This window comes from Siphateles boraxobius, unplaced genomic scaffold, assembly GCF_051911475.1.
Source record: "Siphateles boraxobius isolate OS27281-9 unplaced genomic scaffold, OSU_SipBor_1 130, whole genome shotgun sequence".
NCBI classification, from domain to species: domain Eukaryota; kingdom Metazoa; phylum Chordata; class Actinopteri; order Cypriniformes; family Leuciscidae; genus Siphateles; species Siphateles boraxobius.
Genome location: NW_027508734.1, coordinates 18,644,890 through 18,663,714, shown reverse-complemented (window position 1 = coordinate 18,663,714; position 18,825 = coordinate 18,644,890). Strand labels below are relative to the sequence as shown.

The window sequence follows — 18,825 nt, the reverse complement described above, 5'->3', positions numbered from 1 at the left end:
CTAATTCTTCTCTAATTGTATACATGCAGTACTTACTACTCCATATTGATTGAGAGATTACAATTCTGTACTTTCAAAAACAAACAGGTTCAATATTTTTTTTAAACAAATATTAAAATACTCTGGGCGAGGGGGGGGGGGGGAGTCACACTGCAGAACTATTTCAACTTGCGCATTGCGAGGGCAAAAAAAAGTGATTAAAATGGTTAAAACTTGAAATGGTCACAAGCTACACCACAAAAATAAACACTTTCCGTATTATATTTTATGTATTTACTTTTCAATTTTCTATTAGTTTTCTATTTTTATATATTTTAAAATATAATTTATTCTCGTGATGGCAAAGCTGAATTGTCAGCATCATAACTCCGGTATTTATTGTCACATGATCCTTCAGAAATAATTTTAATATACTGATGAGGAAAAAAAAAACTGTCTTTACTGTCACTTAAGATAAATTTAATGCATCCTTGCTGAATAAAACTATTAATTAATTGTTTTTTTAATTACTTACACCAAACTTTTGAACAGTATTGAAAGGTCCTCATCTCCACTCATTTATATACAGTGGGATTCAGAAATATGAAGAAATATTTAAGATTTCTTTATAATTTATAATAAGAAGCAAATTTGTCACAGTGATGCTCTTTGAATCATTCTCAAATCATGCTGGAGAACATGGTCATCGGGTTTTAAACAAACCTGTGGAGTTTGTGCAGCTTAAATGCTGCTGTAAGTAAAGCAAAAGGGGACAAACATTTTTTATCTAAATCTAAATGTCATCTAAAATGAAATGTAAAATTTTCCCACTTAATTAATGCTGATAATTGTTACGTCAATTGTTATGCTGACAATATAATATGTAATGAAACCATAGTGAAAGCATTTTCACTAGTAGTCACAGATTTTCAGATCCCACTGAGATGTTCTTTGTGGTATCACTACATTGACTGAAGCTGTGTTTTTCTTTCTATCTGTCTTTTGACAGCATCTGTGAATCTTTCTGTTGGAGGCATGTAATTAGTGAGTTCACACGAGTCCCAGCGTATGCAGAGCTGAAGTGGGTGACAGTATGTTAACTAGTAAGAGGCACAGAGGCTTCTGTGACTGCCGCTGCGTGTGAATGTGGCGCTGGGAGCGCTGCTCTCATGTGGGGGGTGTAGCCAGCAGATGCTACTATTTGTCACACAAACAACTTCAGCGACACATATAAACAAAAAACGCTCTCTTTAGACACACCCTCTGCACCTGGGAGTCAAACCCTGAGAGAAGACTGTGTGAATCCGGTCACAAAGTCCAAATCAAAGCCTGAGTAGAGGGATACTCAGTTTTTCCCATAACCCTTCACGCCTTTGGTGGTCAAGGCTCCTGTGGTCTGAACAAAGAGAAGAACTTTCCACAACTAATTTAAAATTGTGAGATTATGTGAACTGCTCCATGTTCCCTACCTTTGAGATCTGGGAACATATTCCTCTGGGAGAACCCAAACTGGGTGTGTCCACGGTGGCAAAATCATCCAGCGGGCGCACCGTCACCCTGTCGGAGGGCGTGTGGGGCCTGCGTGGGGACAAGGACCTGGAAGGGTGCCCGGTTGGGGTCATGTCACATGGTGATGGTGGCACAGATATGGATCGTGGCATTTCCAGAGTGACCCTGAAGCCAGACGTGTCCATGTAGTCAGGCCCGGTGTAGATTGGCGCGGTGGGGCTTCCGTGGCGGAACTGTTGGCGCTGCTGCCACTCGTACAGTTGCCACACCATGCCTTCTTTAGTGGCCATCCGCTCGTCAGTGGACATACGAAAGTGACTAAGACGGTCGTGGGCGTACTTGTAGTCACTAGGCAGGTTGCGGGGCACTGGGGGGGAACTTCCACCGGAGTGGTGGCGAGTGGTCTTTGGCAACGACTGGTACGTATCCATCATGACGGACTTAGGCTGGAGAGGAGGTGTCCGTCTGGGTAAGGTGTACTCAGTAGTGGGATGGCTGTAATTTGAAGTTTTTTACTGTCAATATTGATGCCCTTCTCACGGTCAATTAGCATACATATGCAATACATACACAATATTTATATAAAAACAATTTATTTATTTTTTTTCCTAAAATGTTTTTATTCTGAGCTGAGAAACACTGAGCTGCAAAATAAAGTATAATAATAATAATAATAATAACAACAATAATAGTAATACATTCATATTTTATATCTAAGATTTGATATATTTATTATTCTTTCTTTTTTTTTACTAATAAAAAAACACAAATAAGAACATATTTTAATAGTTGATCTAATAACTTATATCCAATAACGTATTTAATATATGCTACAGATATACATTTCAGAGAAAAAAAACTTTAGGGAAAGTTCTGTTTAATACAAAGACGTTATTTAAAGTATTCTAGAGGATGGTTCTTATTGTGAGTGCAAAAATGTAAATGTAATTTAATTTTGAGCTACAAATTAAATTGATAATAATAATGATAATAATAGCATTTATATATAATTTATATATTATATAATATTTATATATAATATTTGAAAACATAATATTTAATTATTATTATTAATAATATTATTATAATTTATATAGTATATAATATTATTATTATACATCAAATATTATAATACATTATATAATACAATTGTAAAAATAAGAATATAATGTAATATATATTATAACCAATATACAGTATATTACAGATATAGTTAATACATATTCCATATATCATTTTATTTTAAGTTTATTTTAGAGACTGACTCTTATAGTAAGTGTAATAATGTAAATGCAATTTTTAGTTTTTTGCTAACTTGAGATGACATTTTTTCAGTAGTAACCAAACTGCTGTTGCTAGAACTACTGAACACAAAACATACCCTTTAATATTCAGTGCGTTTTTATCATAACCACTAGAGGGAGCTCCTTTATAAGAAGAAACCATGGATTCTTATTACACATAACCCTGTATGATTCCTATCATTTTCCCCATCACACCACATACAGTGGTGGTCAGAATTAATGGCACCCCTGGTAAATATGATCAAAAATGGCTGTAAAAAAATAAATCTGCATTGTTTATCTTTCTGATCTTTCATTAAAAAAAAAAATCACAAAAATCTAATCTTTCATTTAAGTAAAAGAATTGAAAGTGGGGGATAAATCACATTATGAAATAAATGCTTTTCTCCAAAACACGCTGGTCATAATTATTGGCTCCCTGTTATTAAATACTTTTTGCAACCTCCTTTTGCCAAGATAACAGCTCTGAGTTTTCTTCTATAATGCCTGATGAGTTTGGAGAACAACTGAAAAGAGATCAGAGACCATTCCTCCATACAGAATTTTTCCAGATCCTTCAGATTCACAATTTCATGTTTGTGCTTCTTCTCTTCAGTTCACCCCAATCATTTTATATAGGGTTCAGTTTAGGGGACTGGGACGGTCATGGCAGAAGCTTCATTTTGTGCTCAGTTACCCAGTTTTGTGTTGATTTTGATGTTTGTTTTGGACCGTTGTCCTGATGGGGGATCCAACCACGGCCCATTATAAGCTTTCTAGCAGAGGCAGTCAGGTTTAGATTTTTTATCGGTTGGTATTTGCTAGAATCCATAATACCATATATCTGAACAAGATGTCCAGGACCTCCAGCAAAAAAAATAAAATAAAAAATAGGCCCACAACACATAAGATCCAGCCGTATATTTAACCGTAGACATGGGGTACTTTGTATCCCTGTTTGCACCGAACACATCTGGGGCTGTATTCACAAAGAATTTTAAGGCTAAAAGTAGCTCCTAACTGGCGAATTTAGGAGCAACTCCTAAAAATAATGGGCGTGGCACTCCTAACTTTAGGACTTTAGGAGTAACTCACGAAGCATTTTATCCCTAAAAGCAGCACCTAAGTCTGGGACAGCTTAAAAGAAGTCGAGAGGACTCCTAACTCACTAAGACCTATTCACAAAGGATAGTAAAATCTCGCAGTCGCCCGGGGTCCGCGACACAAGCGGGAATGCTGCATTGATCTGCAAACAAATCCTCTCCCATGTCTCACACTTAGTTTTGCTTTATATCCCAGTGCCGAATTTCCCTTTTATTATGTTTTTTTCTTTCAGCACTCACTGGGCCAGCAGCAGTAACTGATCCTGCGTCCAGTTGGGCTTTCTTTTCCGTTTTGGCGAGTTCATAATCCACCGTCATTCAACTGTTACATTACTTCAATAGGAGCAACATTTCCTTGCTTTAAGTAGTCTATTTAGGCTAATTGGATGTCAATTAACCAAACAAGTGTTAATGCAAGTGTCGTTTTTCATAATTAAGCAAGTGGCGGTTTTCATTAGTGTATTAGGCTACCTTGATTTAATTTAATTGTATTCATGACTTTTCTCTCTCTCTGTGCCTTTTTAGAATTACACTTCACTGGGGCCTGCACAAACATGTCATTATATGCATTTCAATGACATTACTATTATTATTTTGTGTAGGACACAGACATATTTAGATGTCGTAATTCCATGATTTGTTGCGTCTGTGTTATGATCCGCATGATGGCCCCGTCATCTAACAACCAATCATTGTGATCATTGCGAGGAAGCTCGTGCATGATAATTGGCGTCATCCTTAGCAACGAAGACTTTTCCTTACTAAGAGTAGGTCTGAAAGGCGTTGTGAATAACTTTTAAGAGAAAACTCTGAAACCCTCCCAAACAACATGTGGTGGTGTAGGGGTTGTTTGATATATATTTTTAGGCTTTCTGACCCCCAAGACTCAAGTAATCTCTGTAATTCTCCATCTGTGATCCTTGGAGAGTCTTTGGAAACTCAAATTTTCCTCCTCACCGAGCATTAAGACAATATAGACACACATCCTCTTCCTGGCAGATTCGTAACATCTTTATTTGATTGGAACTTCTTAATTATTGCCCTGATGGTCAAAATGGGGATTTTCTTTCGGCCATTTTTTATTTTGTGATGCTCAACAATCTTTTGATGCACATCAGAACTATATTCTTTGGTTTTACTCATTGTGATGGATGATTAAGGGGATTTGGCCTTTGTGTTTCCTCATATTTAAACTCCTGTGAAACAAGAAGTCATAGCTAGACAATTTCATGTTCCTAGTCATCCTGGTGTTCTAAAAAAGGTAAATATTAATAGGAATATACTTCAGAGATATTTTACTTGTAAAAAATTCTAGGGGTGCCAATAATTGTGGCCCACGTGTTTTGTAGAAAAACATTTATTTCATAATGTGATGGAATATCACAATGAAAGGTTAGATTTTTGAACATTTTTTAAATGAAAGATCAAAAGGATAAACAATGCAGATTTATTTTTTACAGGCATTTTTGATCCTGTTTACCAGGGCTGCCATTAATTCTGACCACCACTGTATAAGGGTGTCTACGCACACAAAACTGACCTTTTGGGGTCTCCTTTCTGCACCTTCACCCAGTGCTCGACCTGAGCCAGCGCAGTTTTCCTTTGTACCTTTTTCTCTGTGTCTGTCCGGGGGACGAGACCCCTCTTATACGCCACGTTCCCGTTCTGATCAGGGGGCATGCCTGAGGAGGGCAGCCCGTTCCTGTGAGAGGGCACCGTGGACGACGGGCGAGAATGGGCACCTGATTGGGAAACCCCCTCCATCTCTCCAGGGGAAATGGTTATAACAGGATCCTCCGACACTTCCTTGCTGTAAACAAAGCACTCGTCCCCATCCCGCTCCGGCCTCAGCTCTGCCACCTCTACATGCAGCGTCTTCTGGAGACCCTCGGTCTGGGAGGAGCTTTTGATGCTGCTGAAATGGTTGGTCTGAGGGACTGCGTGCTGTTCAGGTTTAGAGCTTCTTTCGGCCTCTCTGTGGAGTGAAAGAGAGTTATTTGTTAAAGGGAGTAGATTGTTAAATACTCGGAATGGCAAACATTAGTATTTTAGACTTATATCTACTGTTGTATGTTTTTAATTCATTTATTTGTTTTGGTTTATATTGCTGTGTGTATTTTATGTATATGTCTACTACGCTGCATCCAAATTGCCCGCAAGTTATCTTAATAGGGTTGAACTTGATTTAATAGTAAAAAATAAATATAATTAATATTTCACCTTCAAAGTGACCTGTGACTTATTGCTGAAGTTTACTAGGATGTAAAAAACAGAAATGAGTTTAGACTTTTGAATTAATTCTTATAGAATCTATAATTCAATGTGTTGATTTAATGTGCTGATAACTGACCTTGATCTGACTGTCTCTTTCTTTCGTGGTACATCAAAAGAAGATTTTAGCATTATATCTGAGCTGCTTTCTTCTACAAAATGAAAGAGGAGGGTACAAGGACTGTCACGCTCCAAAACGGACAAAAATGCACCATTAAAGCATCATAAAAGTAGCCCATATAACTCATGCACTATGTATTTTATACATATTTGAATATTCAATACTGTGTTCCTAAATTTGGAATGTATGATTTTTAATGTTTTGAAATAAGACTCTCCAAATAATGCTCAACAAGGTTGTATTTATTTCATTAAAATTCAGTAAAAGCAGTAATATTGCAAAACGATCATTACGACTTAAAAATAACAGTTTTTTGTTTTAATATATTTTATAATTTATTCCTTTGATGGCAAAGCTGAATTTTCAGCATCATTACTCCAGTCTTTAGTGTCACATGATCCTTCAGAAATTATTCTAATATGTTAATTTGGTCATTAAGAAACATTTAATATTATTATTATTAATGTTGAAACCAGTTGTGCTGCTTCCTATTTTTGTAGAAACTTGTAGTCTTGTACGTGATGACGAAATGCAAGAAACGAAAATATGCCTTGACATATTTTCCTTGAATATGTTTGACAACTGTGGTCACCATTGACTTTCATTCCATGGAAAAGAGCAGCTTAAACATTCAGCAACCCCAAATCTTTTTGTTCTCAGTGAAAGACAGACAATTGGTTTCAAAAGACACGTGTAAATGGCAATATTCAGTACCAATATTCAAAATCATTTTTGGATGAGCTATTCCTTTACGTCACATAACCTTACAATTAAGTCTAATTTGACCAGATATGGCATAATAAATAAATAAATTTAACATGATTAATACAATTGCATCATTTAGCACAATTAATTAACTTCAGCTACTTATTTGCTTTATTAGATCAGACCAATGGTCATCTGTATAAATCTGTATAAAATTAAGAAATTATTTTAAAAGTCAATTTTTAAAACACATTCATGAAAGATTTACAACTGAAACTAACAAAAGAAAAAGGAGAGCTTAAATGCATCAAAACACTTCAGCACTATAAATCAGATTCATGCACCTAGTCTTCACATGCGATATTGTGAATATATCCCTAGATGGTGCTGTTATTTTACATTCAAAATCTCCCTTAAAGGAACCAAGGGCCAACAGCAGAATGTCAGTTAATTACAATACAGTACAGCAGCACTAACTGACATTTTACTCCTCATCATGATCAGAAACGTGGTCTGGCATCAAAACGGCACGAATAGCAATACTCCCCACAATCCATGTGCTGCTGAGAAAGCCTTTGCCTATAAATTGCATGAAAATACAGCCACTACACTAGTCCAATCAACCATAAGAAACATTATAAACCAACTTCATAGTTATTAACCACCACCTACTCCTCTTTTTTATGTACACTATAAAAGCCCAACGATAAGGAAAGCCCCAGGGACAAAGCCTCATGTAAGTGAAGAGCATGGGGGCACCACACTAACATCACGCCCCAGTCTGAGTGCTGTGTTTGGGCTGGCGGCTCACAGTCAGCTGCCTGCAGCGTGCCGCAGTGATACTCCTCCCCAGAGCTGCAGTGTCAAAGTGTACACAACTATGGCACTATGCCTTATGCACCAGCACAAAAACAGCAGGTGAGTGAGAACACCACACTCCTTTTGCTGTAACCCTGATCTGTGGATCAGACATGAGCTTAAATCACTACAACACATCATTCATCTACAGTTTATGAATGCCATGAGTCTTTCAAGTAACGTAAAAAGTTCATCCCCAAAATGACTTTTTAAAAAGTTGCCATGTCACATACACAAACAAGTCAGCACAAAGAGTAAAGCTGCAGTCACACTGAGTGGACAAAATTACTTAATGCAAACCATGCAACCTTTGAATTTGTGTGTGCTTTGAATTCAGCCAAAAGGTTAATATGTGATGTTTAACTTTAACTTACTTTTACTTTTTTTTTAACTTAAGTTTTACTTTTAACTTTAGATGCGGTTTAGGTCCGCTATAAGACTAATAACTTTGTGCTATGTAAATTTGCAGGTCCGAATTCACCAAAATTTGGTACACTTTAAAAGATAACCATTCTTAGAATTGACTTGTATTGCCAGCTTCCCGAGTAAGAAATGAATAGAGCACTAAGTCAAGGGTTAAATTCAAGCTTTAACCTTGATCGTCAGCTGATATGATGTCATTGGTCTGCCTCAATGAGATTGATTAAATGTTCAAGCAGTGCAGAAACCAGTAAAGACAACTTCAATTCTGTTGTACATGAAATAATAGAAAATATCAACCCACACATTACATACAGATGCGTAAAACATATAATATTAAACATTAAGTGACAGTATAATGAGGGTTTAATAGAGGAAGTTCTAGAACAAGTGGAGAGAAGAATTAATACTATACTGGGTAAGAGCTAGTTCTTAAAGAAAACATGAAATGGCTTACATAATCCATTTATCCTTTTAATGTGTCCTATTTCCAAAACAGAATGATGTACGGTCTTTGTAAGGACAAAATCCATTGGGGTTTGACTGAACCATGTAGGATTGAAAAATATTACACTGATATATTATTGGGTAATATTGTTTTTCTCCAACCATGCAGCCCTGGTCAAGTAAGATATAAAAATGTAGATATAAAAGACATAAAAGTTGTTTTAGGCCCTATTTATTAAAATAAAGTGCACTGCAATGAATCCATTAAAGTCAGGAAAATATTTTTAAGTGTTTACAATCTACTATACTTTTGTATTTTGATGCATTTTAGATGATATCAAAATGCAACCGAATTACATAAAATACATTTGCTGCCTGATGTCCCTAATCTGTTTTATGTCAGGCAAATAAAATGATTGTTTCAAACAAAAAGTAAGGGTTATAGTTTTCAATAGAATATATTGCCCAGGTCTCTTAGATATGGATTTTGTTGAGACAGCAGCCCTGAGAGAAGAGTTGTTGCAGCAGCAGGAAGGGACTGACCTCTTCACGCCATGGCTTTGCATCAGTGCGGACTGGTTCATGGCCCGGATCCAGCCATTCATGTCCTCTTGTGTGTCGGCGCTGAAGTAGTATGTCCTCATGCCACAGTGCTCGGCCTGCGAGCCAATCAGAGAATTCTTATTGTAAATGTAGGAGCGCATTCCCGTGTGGCAGGCCTGAGGGAGAGACAGAGATACATAGGGGACCATTAGCTGTGACCATGTATAGAGGTTGCACGTGCATGTGAGGCCCCGGACCAGAGGGGCCCCAGTATTGCTGTGACAGCACCACTGTCATTCTAGCAAGCTCAGACATCATGCTGAACTGCCCTGTTTATTTTGTTGATCTGAGCACAGGAAGAAGATTACCAACCAATGATAACTGCATTATCATTGTTACAGATATTTCCATGCAATTCTGTCAAATGATCTGCACTAGTGCAAAAGGTACCGTGCAAGCATTTGAGACTTTTGTTGAAAAGTAATTGTTGTACTACAGTCAGACTATGCTTCAGAAAATGGAAGCCCATTATGCGTAAGACTGAGTATTAAAAAAAATTTAATTGTGAGAAAATGCAACATAAAATGTATACTAATTGAGATAGAAAGTCGCAAATGTGCGATGACCCATTTTGGGCCAGTAAGATATTTAAATGTTTTTGAAAGACGCCTCTTTATTCTCGACAAGGATGCATTTATTTAATCAAAAATAAAGTACAACAGTAATATTGTGTCATATTATTACAATTTTAAAAAAAAGTTTTTAATTATCACTAGCCATTACTCCAGTCCTCAGTGTCACATGATCCTTCAGAAATCATTGGCCCTCAAAAAACATTTCTTATAATTAATGTTGAAAACAATTGTAAGATATAAAACAGCACTTATGACCAGCAGTTAAGAGAAATAAAGTCACAATTTTGAGACAAAAAAGTGGCAAGAACTTGCCACAAATTACATTACAAAATATAAAGCCACAAATGTGAGCAATAAAAACACTGAGGGAAGAAATAAAGTTACAATATTGTCACAACTTTAAGAATTTTTTTTAAAGAAATTTTTACTCTGAGGTAGAAACAGGCTTCCATAAAATAAAATGGATCAATGCCATCAATGTCAGAAAATCAACATTGAAGATCTGAACTACTCCACAAACAAACTGTCATGCAAAGAGAGATGAACGCAATTGTCTATTTATTCCACAAATTCTTAGAATATTATATAATTTAACACAAGTTTAACAATAAGAGTCTCTTTTTTTTCCTCTACCTCTTTATTTCGTTATTTATACAAATAAATTCTTGAGAAGACTTTTTATGAAATAAATACATTTAAGTACACATAAGTGTTCAAATACGTTTCAGGGCTACAGTATTAGTTCTAAAACACACCACACAAATGTAAACCACATAATATTAGAAATGCACACAAATACTAACACACAAACAAAGCTGTTAAATCTCTTACTGGTGTTCTTAATGCCAAGGTTAACAGCCCCCCACCCAGCTTAACTTGCTCCGTGCACCTTCTGTCCTGCTAAATCTGCTACTGCCAAAATGCAACTGTTGGTCTAATCTCTCTTATGGGGGTACGGCCACCGCTCACTCATCTAAACGCTTAAACAGAGTCCAGCTCAGCTCTTTTGCCAGGCCCACCCAGACCCAGGCAGCAGACCGTCCTTCCAAACACACACACACACAGAGCTTACATCTGGTAACATTGACTCATTCTGTAGAAAGTCAATGCAGCAGCTTCTGGGCTACATCGATGGCGTCTCTTAATTCACAATTTGACAGCGGCATCTCTGCTCACGGCACATCTCTTCAGCCTCTCCAGGAGTCTATTATCCCGCCTGTCACGAACTAATGGCCAATAGAGCCCGTCCGATATCTGCGCCTGAAGTCTTCATATGACCCTACGTTGTTTGAGTTCCTTTACTGATGGCACACATGCGTTGACCAGAGAAGTCTATCTGTTTGATTGTCATCAGGAAAACATCTCAGCAAACCTGAACACTTGAAATGATTGACAGACTAGTTAAAAAAATAGTGACCTGCATTTTTTCATAGTTTACAGACCTGTCACAGACAAAAGTGAGTGACACTTGCTTCAGTGATCAGTCAGGTAGTAGAGATATTTTCTGTATGCTATTCCAGACAAATAACAGCTTTTAAGCTAACTTAACAGAATATCTCTCTGTCTCATATATACACATACAAATAAATGGCAGAATGCACAAAAAATTAAAACAAGGGAAAAAGGTGGCACATACTGTGTCTGACTAACATTAATCACTTTTTCATGATAACAATCAACAAGAAATGGGAGACAAAACTTGGGCGAGAGAAAATTGATTTCAGTGCATGTTTTAATTTATCAAGTATCAGCTACTGAAGGAAAGCATGTCTGCTGATATATATTCTTCTCACATTCCTGTCTATAAGAAGTTAATGACCTCAGATTACCCATCAAGTCCTGAGCTTTCATTCAGGGTTATCCCACTAAGAGGGATATGTGGTAATTGTCAGAGGAATTTCAGAGACAAAAGGAATATTCTGGGTTATTTACAACTTAACATCTAATGACATCTGTGACAGGAAATTGTCTCTCAGTTAGTGAAATTGGCCAAAAACACAATTGTAGCTTAACAGTTATGGAGGTGAGAATGCCAAAACATTTAAATATACAACTGTTACAAAAGAACAGCCATAAAAAAGTTAGTGTGTTTACGTCCAATAAAAAATGTTTTATGTTCATTTTTAAAAACTGAGGGACAAATTGAAGTTACTATTTAACTACATGCCACAAATGCTGTCCATTGATATCAAGTTGGAACCTGGAATATTCCTCAGAAAGTTAAGCATTCAAGAATACATACATTTCAACTTGAAAACCTATCCTTTTGAGAAATTAACAATGAGCTAAACACAAAAATAACAGTACAGAGTAACAATTCAGATGTGTTATACACTACCGTTCAAAAGATTAGAGTCAGTGATTTAAAAATTAATACTTTTATTCAGCGAGGATGCATTAAATTGACCAGAAGTGACAGTAAATATTTGTATAATGTAACAAAAGACTTGTTTCAAAGACTATGCAAAGAATCTTGGAAAAAATTTATCAGTTTCCATAATAATATTAAGCATTACAACTGTTATCAACATTGATAATTTGATAATAATAAGAACATTGATAATAATATTGATAATAACAACATTGATAATAATAAGAAATGTTTCTTTAGCACCAAATCAGCATCAGAATAATTTCCTAAAGGATCATGTGACACTGAAGACTAGAGTAATAATTTAAAATGCATTGTAATATTTAAAATTATAAATGATATACTGCATGTGAAAGAAATTGTTTTACTATATTTTTGATCAAATAAATGCAGGCTTGGTGAGACTTTAAATGTTTTTTTTTTTTAATTTAAAAATCCTACCAATCCCCAAACATTTGAACGGTAGCGTACTGTATCTTAATATTTGTATCTGTTAAAAATCGAAATCTAAATACACGACAATTTAACAACAGACAACGGTTCATATCAGAGTTCACAGTACTGATGACAATTGAGCAGCGACTGAACAGCCAATGAGAGTGGAGAAATGTGTGGATAATAACCAAGACTGGAACTACTGATGCAAGTGATGAAGTGATAAGAGGAAAAGAGCAATGCCAGTCTGCAACAGTCCTCATCTTTAATATAAGATTCACACATTCATAGGGACATGACTGCATTTCCAATATTCACATCAGGGAGATTGGATTGTCGATCTGGCATTGCCTGTTCCTGAGGAAGCGGGATGAGTCGCAAGCATGCGGAAACGCAGCAATGCACATGGGCTTTGTGCATTTTTCATCTGCCTAGGAGAATGCCATACACGGGATGGTGATGGAGTAGAGATCCGCTGATAGTAATGAATGGAAATTAAAATACCTATTCATGCAAGAGGCTGACTCAGGAGACGGCCCTTCCACCAGATGCACCCGGTTCAGCTCCCATAATGCACCAGGTCACAACAGGAAGCAATAGGCAATTGGAATGAGAGAATCAGAGTGAGTTGTGCAAAAAACAGAGGGAGGTGGATCACGGCCTATGCGGAAAATGTTAACAAAAACTAGAAGATGTGTCGAAATGTCCCTGGTTGTGAAATATCGTCAGATACGGCAAGCAGGGTGAGCTGAAATGCAATTAACATTAGAGGCAGCAAAGCTAAGCAGAATTACGCCACTGGGAGAACAAAAGTTCAACACTCCAGAGAACATGAAAAGATCATTAATAAACATCAAAACATTTAACTGCTGTAGCTGAATAAATGAATCAACTGAATCAATTGAACCTGAGCATCAGGAGTTTTCCCATGCGTACTTGAATTCAAATTTATGCCATATCATTTTCTGAATGAAATTTAAAACCTTTCATGACTTCATGCCATCTTTTATATTCTCAAATGGCCACAGATCAGGGATGGGAATCTTAAAGAATTTATTACTTATTATTTTTGTTATTACTTATTACTCTAACAATTCTGGTTCCTTAAAATCTCCATTACCAACTATTTTAGTGCTTGTAAGGAATAAATATTTTGGGAGGGGGGAATGCAATTCCATCAACAAATGATTAGATAATTTCAATAATAAATAAATGTAAACAATTCTTGCAATTCTTACACAGAATTTTCTGTCTTTTTAGAGATGGCATACAGTACATGCAATCCAATTGGCCTTATCTATGTGTTAATCAATAACAAATAAGAAAGTGCTCATATATTTTCGGAGCCTCGCACATGACATAATTTGTAGTCATGCACACAATATAACAGTTTGTTCGCTCATTTTACTAAATCGTGGCCACATTGTAATAATTCGTTCCTTTGTTTTAGTTAAATCAAAACGTTGGAACAAATTAGTTCAATGTGGTAAGTTGTAGGGACGAATTCACAATTTGTGGCCACGATTTACTAAAACGAGAGAACAAATTATTAATTCATGGCCATGATATAGCCTATTTTTTCTGCATGTCATGTGCAGGGGTGTGTATACATTTTCTTGCTTATTATATTAAAAATACACAATTATGTATTTGATTCTCTAAAAAACTCCTCATGCTCATAAGAGTAATTTGTTCTGTAATCTCGGTTCCATCTGTGGTTAATGGTGATTATTTAAATAAAAAAAACTACCCTTACTACAGAACTTACTACTAAAGACATCTTACAGAAAATAAACATGCAAGACTCTTCACTGCTGACAAAGAAGCCAGTAAGAGTAAAAACATTATACAAACAGCATACCTTGGGGTCTAATTCACATGAAAATAAAGCAGCCAGATGTTCAAATAGCTGCTGGCTAGTTTCACTGATGGAGATCTCCTAACTAACAACTTGCTAATTAACACCCAGAGCACCAATGCAAGAACAAGTCCTCTCACCTTGCTCTGGTACATTACAGACTTTAGGGCAAGTAAGATATTCCAAATGGAGTAGATGTATAATTAATCTCCCTGCTGGCACAATAGTCAAATAAATTCCAGCACTGGGGAATACAAGCAGGGAAATGGAGTTTGAACGATGCATCGCGTACCCATAGGGAAGGATGACTACGCAATGAATGACCTGCAGTGATGGGATCAACCATTCCTGGAGTATTGTTCTTCAGAAGAGCATTGCTTCAGGAGGAGACTGAGCTAAATTGCGCACAAAATGCAAACGGCTTGATACAAATTCCAAAGTCTTAGTAAGTTATCAGTGAATTATAAAATAAAACAGCAGATTTTTTTCCACCTCCATGGTACAAGGCAGAATTGATTTTTTTTCCAGTGCAGTAAGTGTAATAGAAATGGTAAGCACTAAGCCTTCTGGGATATTATTTCACTGTCCGCTGAAATGCAGTAAACAGTGGGAGGAGGTTTGTGAGGCTCAATGGAAGCTTGCCATCAATAGGCGTCACTCAGAGAAGGGTTTAGATAATGATGAGAAGAGAAGAGGGCTGTTGAAAACTTGTTGAGCGAGTTGGGTGGAAGCTCAGTGTGAATTCCTGTGAACAAACAGCAGCTTCTGTAATGACAGCATTGTGCTGACAGACATTGAGGGGAACAATACCGGTCAAAAAGAGATGGGCTAAAACAAGTTTAATGAGAGGCTGCAAGATACAGTTTTACAGTTAAAGCATGCTGTTAGACACAACACAGCTTATTACAAAGATTTTTAAAAAAATGGTGGTATCAGCAATTTGATTAAAAACACCAATGATCAAATTATACATATTTTTCATTATTAACAAATACATTTAATAATCAAATATTACAGTATTTATTATAATAATTCAAAATACAAATAATTGATAATTCTTGTGGCAAGTAATATATAGTTAATTAATTTAATATTAGGCGGTTGATTGCTGATAAGCGTTTTAATGGCAAAGACATTTTAATGATAAGCTTTTCAACAGACACTTTGAATGTGACTCGTTCTAACAATTTTTAGAAGCAAAAATATAATTTTTAAAATAATTATTCCCTTTGTAACCAACAAAAATTCTCAGATATTTTTGTCTCCTTGAAAATAATATTTTAAGAATTCAGTAGAGGAAAATGATGCTATTAGTGAAAACATTTAGATTTAGTTGAGATTTAGTTGAGCCTGTAATGAGGTTGTGAGGGCAGTAGTAACTGATCTGTGTGGTCAGAAGAGGGCAGAGAGAGGAGTCAAACAACTGCCACATTAATCAGTCATCACTGACTGCTGCCCACACAGCACCACTGATAATAAGCCACATGACACAGACTTCCTGAGGGCTTAGCCAATAAGGGTGAGCCTACACACAGCAAACCAGTAGCATTACAGTGCAGATCATTATAACACTCTTACCTTAAAGGTGTACTTGCGGCTGATGTGGTCCTCAGGTCCCACGGGAGAAATGACATAGCTGGGAAGAGGAATGCTGCCCAGAACAGTCTCCTCTCGACTATCTGTTAGCAAAGTAGAGATGTTAGTTGAAAAGTCTTAGATTACAATTGAACAACGGTGTAATTGGTTTGTTAACAACACTCTTAAACAAACACATGTCACAGCAAATAAGTGATAATCCACCTTGCCCACCAAAATGATTAAAAATGATCAAAACAATGTTACTTCAAGTGAACTGTTAAAATAATATAATTCAATATGATCTGTGTAAGCAATAGGGATAAAAACAGGAAATGAGAAACCTGCTTTTACTTATTAAATTATAGGTATTCTTATAATGTGTTACAGAAAATGTGATTGCTGTGCAATAAAATTAGAGAACGTTCTAGATAATTGCAGCAAACTAAAGCGGAGTATTATAACTCACCTTTATAATAAAACAAGCAGTAATCAGACAACACAAACCATTTCCTCTTCCACAGTCTCATGCCTGAGCTGTCCTGAGGATGGAAGAACAATAACATTTCAGCCTACAATAACATTTTCATATGTATGTGTGTGTAAGAAATGTAAATGTACACATCAAAAATCAATTCCCTACAAAGACAGAAAAAAAACGATATTTAGAAGCAAATTTAAGCACACTCATTTTTTTTTTAATAATCATTGTTTCATGATAATCAATGTATTGTTTCATGTTATATTTTATATATATCTTCATATCTTTTAAAATGAAAAAAGATAAGCATCTATCAGTACCAACCAATGTAAATATTGTTATTAGCGTTTAATTGGAAGCCCCTCTGTTCATATTGAATATTTATAAATATTCTGTGTTGAATAACATGCTCAGTTAATCGGTTAATTGCCTGTGGGGTCTTCGTTCATCACAAGGCCTAATTAAGATCTAATATGACATCCGAACACCATTCAGTTCAGATGAAAATCAGACTCTGTAAAACCTCACACCAGGGTTTCACTTTTGAGAGCCGCACCTGTTTGTAGAGCCATCCTCTCACCACCACTGGGACATTGGGGTTCCTTTTGATGGAATGGTCACGCTTACCAAAGCAATGCACCTTCCCACTGAGTTTCAAATTCTGAGGTGTTTAAAAGAAAAAAGAAAAGCACTTGTATAATTTGATTAAATTAAAATTGCTTACTGTATATACACAGGCATTAAATGTGCAGTGTGTAGCTTTTGGTGACATCTAGCGGTTCGGTTGTGAGTTTGCACTTAGGGCTCAGCCCACTGCTCACCCCTCCCTTTCGAAGAAGCTACGGTGGCTAAAATGGGACAAACATCGTCGTCTGAGACAGCAGAGAATAGCCAGAGTAAACCAAGTTTCTGTACCACAGTCCATTATAAACCACATCATGGATAAAGATTACAAAGCCATAGTCAGGTGAGGATCAAGGGTCTTAATACATAATATAATAATAGTAATCAGCTGATTGTCTCACGAACGTAACCAGCACATTCTCCCCACATAGCAAACCCATAATATTGCGAGGGAGAAGAACCACATGAAACTATGCAACTATATATTTTTTCTAACAGGGTAGTCAAAGTTTAGCTGGCTAATATGAGCTGTTACTGTGGCTGAGCTGTTTAAAGCGTTAAGCCTTGTTTATACTGGACGCGTCCGCATGAGCCCAAAGGTGCGTGCGGCAAAAATGACATGATTTGTAACAGCGCGCGCGCCTCCGCATCCCCTAGACACCACTTACTACACACAATAGGCTTTTTTCTCTGATTTTGGAAACTCGATCGACTTAAAATGCTTCCAAGATCGACGGGTTGGTGATTCCTTTAACTGTTTTACGGTCAATGACAAGAGTAGCCTACTAATCAGCTGTCTCACGAACGTAAGCAGCACATTTATCCCCACATAGCAAAGCCATAACACAGCGAGGGAGAAGAATTAAGTTACATGAAACAATCCAACTACATATTTACACCACTGACAAGGGAAAAGTCACTACTCACAGTGTTTATGGCTAGCTTCTTCTAGCTTTCTGCGGCTTCTCTTTCAAGGTAGTGACGAAACGCGCTCTGTAACGCTGTTTGTTCTCTGTCGGCTACGGTAGAAACATGACGTCACAATATGGCGACCTTCATAGAAGGGGATTCCCGCGCCTATGTAGATATAAACGTCTCACTCTAAGGTAATAAAAACATTACGTTTATTAAGTAAATTCTTTATAAACCACTGAACACATAGTTATGGATGCCATATTGCATTTCTGTTAATAGATACTCAAAATGTTTACACACTGCACCTTTAATAAGCTAAAGTGGCAACCAAAAGTATTTGGATGCTTACAATAAATATAAAATTGTCTTTTTATTTTTTTAAGTGTGGCTAAAGTGTCAAAACTTTTTTGGGGCCACTTTATGTCCAAGGTAATTAGCAAGACTATTAGAACTGCAAAATGTTCACAATAATACGGTATGTGGTATTGATTAATCTTGATCCATATAAAGTTCACAGAGAATAATACAGAACATTTACAACCAGCTTTGCATTTATTAAAGACCCCCTGTGGTGAAAATCAATTTTTAATGTTGTTTATATGTGGTGTTTTTAATGATTTAAGAAAAAAACATGTGCAAAGTCTACATCATTGCTAAGTATTTCTCCTTAAAACTGCACTGAATAAAAGAAA

The 18,825-nt window shown here is 36.4% G+C and overlaps 1 protein-coding gene across 31 annotated transcripts in view; it reads right to left on the bottom strand.

Annotated features, from left to right (window-relative positions):
- plekha7b (pleckstrin homology domain containing, family A member 7b) overlaps positions 1 to 18,825 on the bottom strand; it is a 117,040-nt gene that overhangs the window by 22,144 nt on the left and 76,071 nt on the right. For 30 of the 31 annotated variants that reach the window (XM_077228379.1, XM_077228380.1, XM_077228394.1 and 27 more), the window contains 6 exons: positions 17,151 to 17,255; positions 16,583 to 16,655; positions 16,117 to 16,217; positions 9,240 to 9,415; positions 5,415 to 5,849; positions 1,449 to 1,983 (listed from right to left, as the gene is read on the bottom strand). In XM_077228379.1, the coding sequence (XP_077084494.1) occupies positions 1,449 to 1,983; positions 5,415 to 5,849; positions 9,240 to 9,415; positions 16,117 to 16,217; positions 16,583 to 16,655; positions 17,151 to 17,255 (1,425 nt within the window). Of the gene's footprint in view, positions 1 to 1,448; positions 1,984 to 5,414; positions 5,850 to 6,224; positions 6,298 to 9,239; positions 9,416 to 16,116; positions 16,218 to 16,582; positions 16,656 to 17,150; positions 17,256 to 18,825 lie in introns of those variants that run through there. The other variant, XM_077228392.1, reaches the window with a different exon arrangement.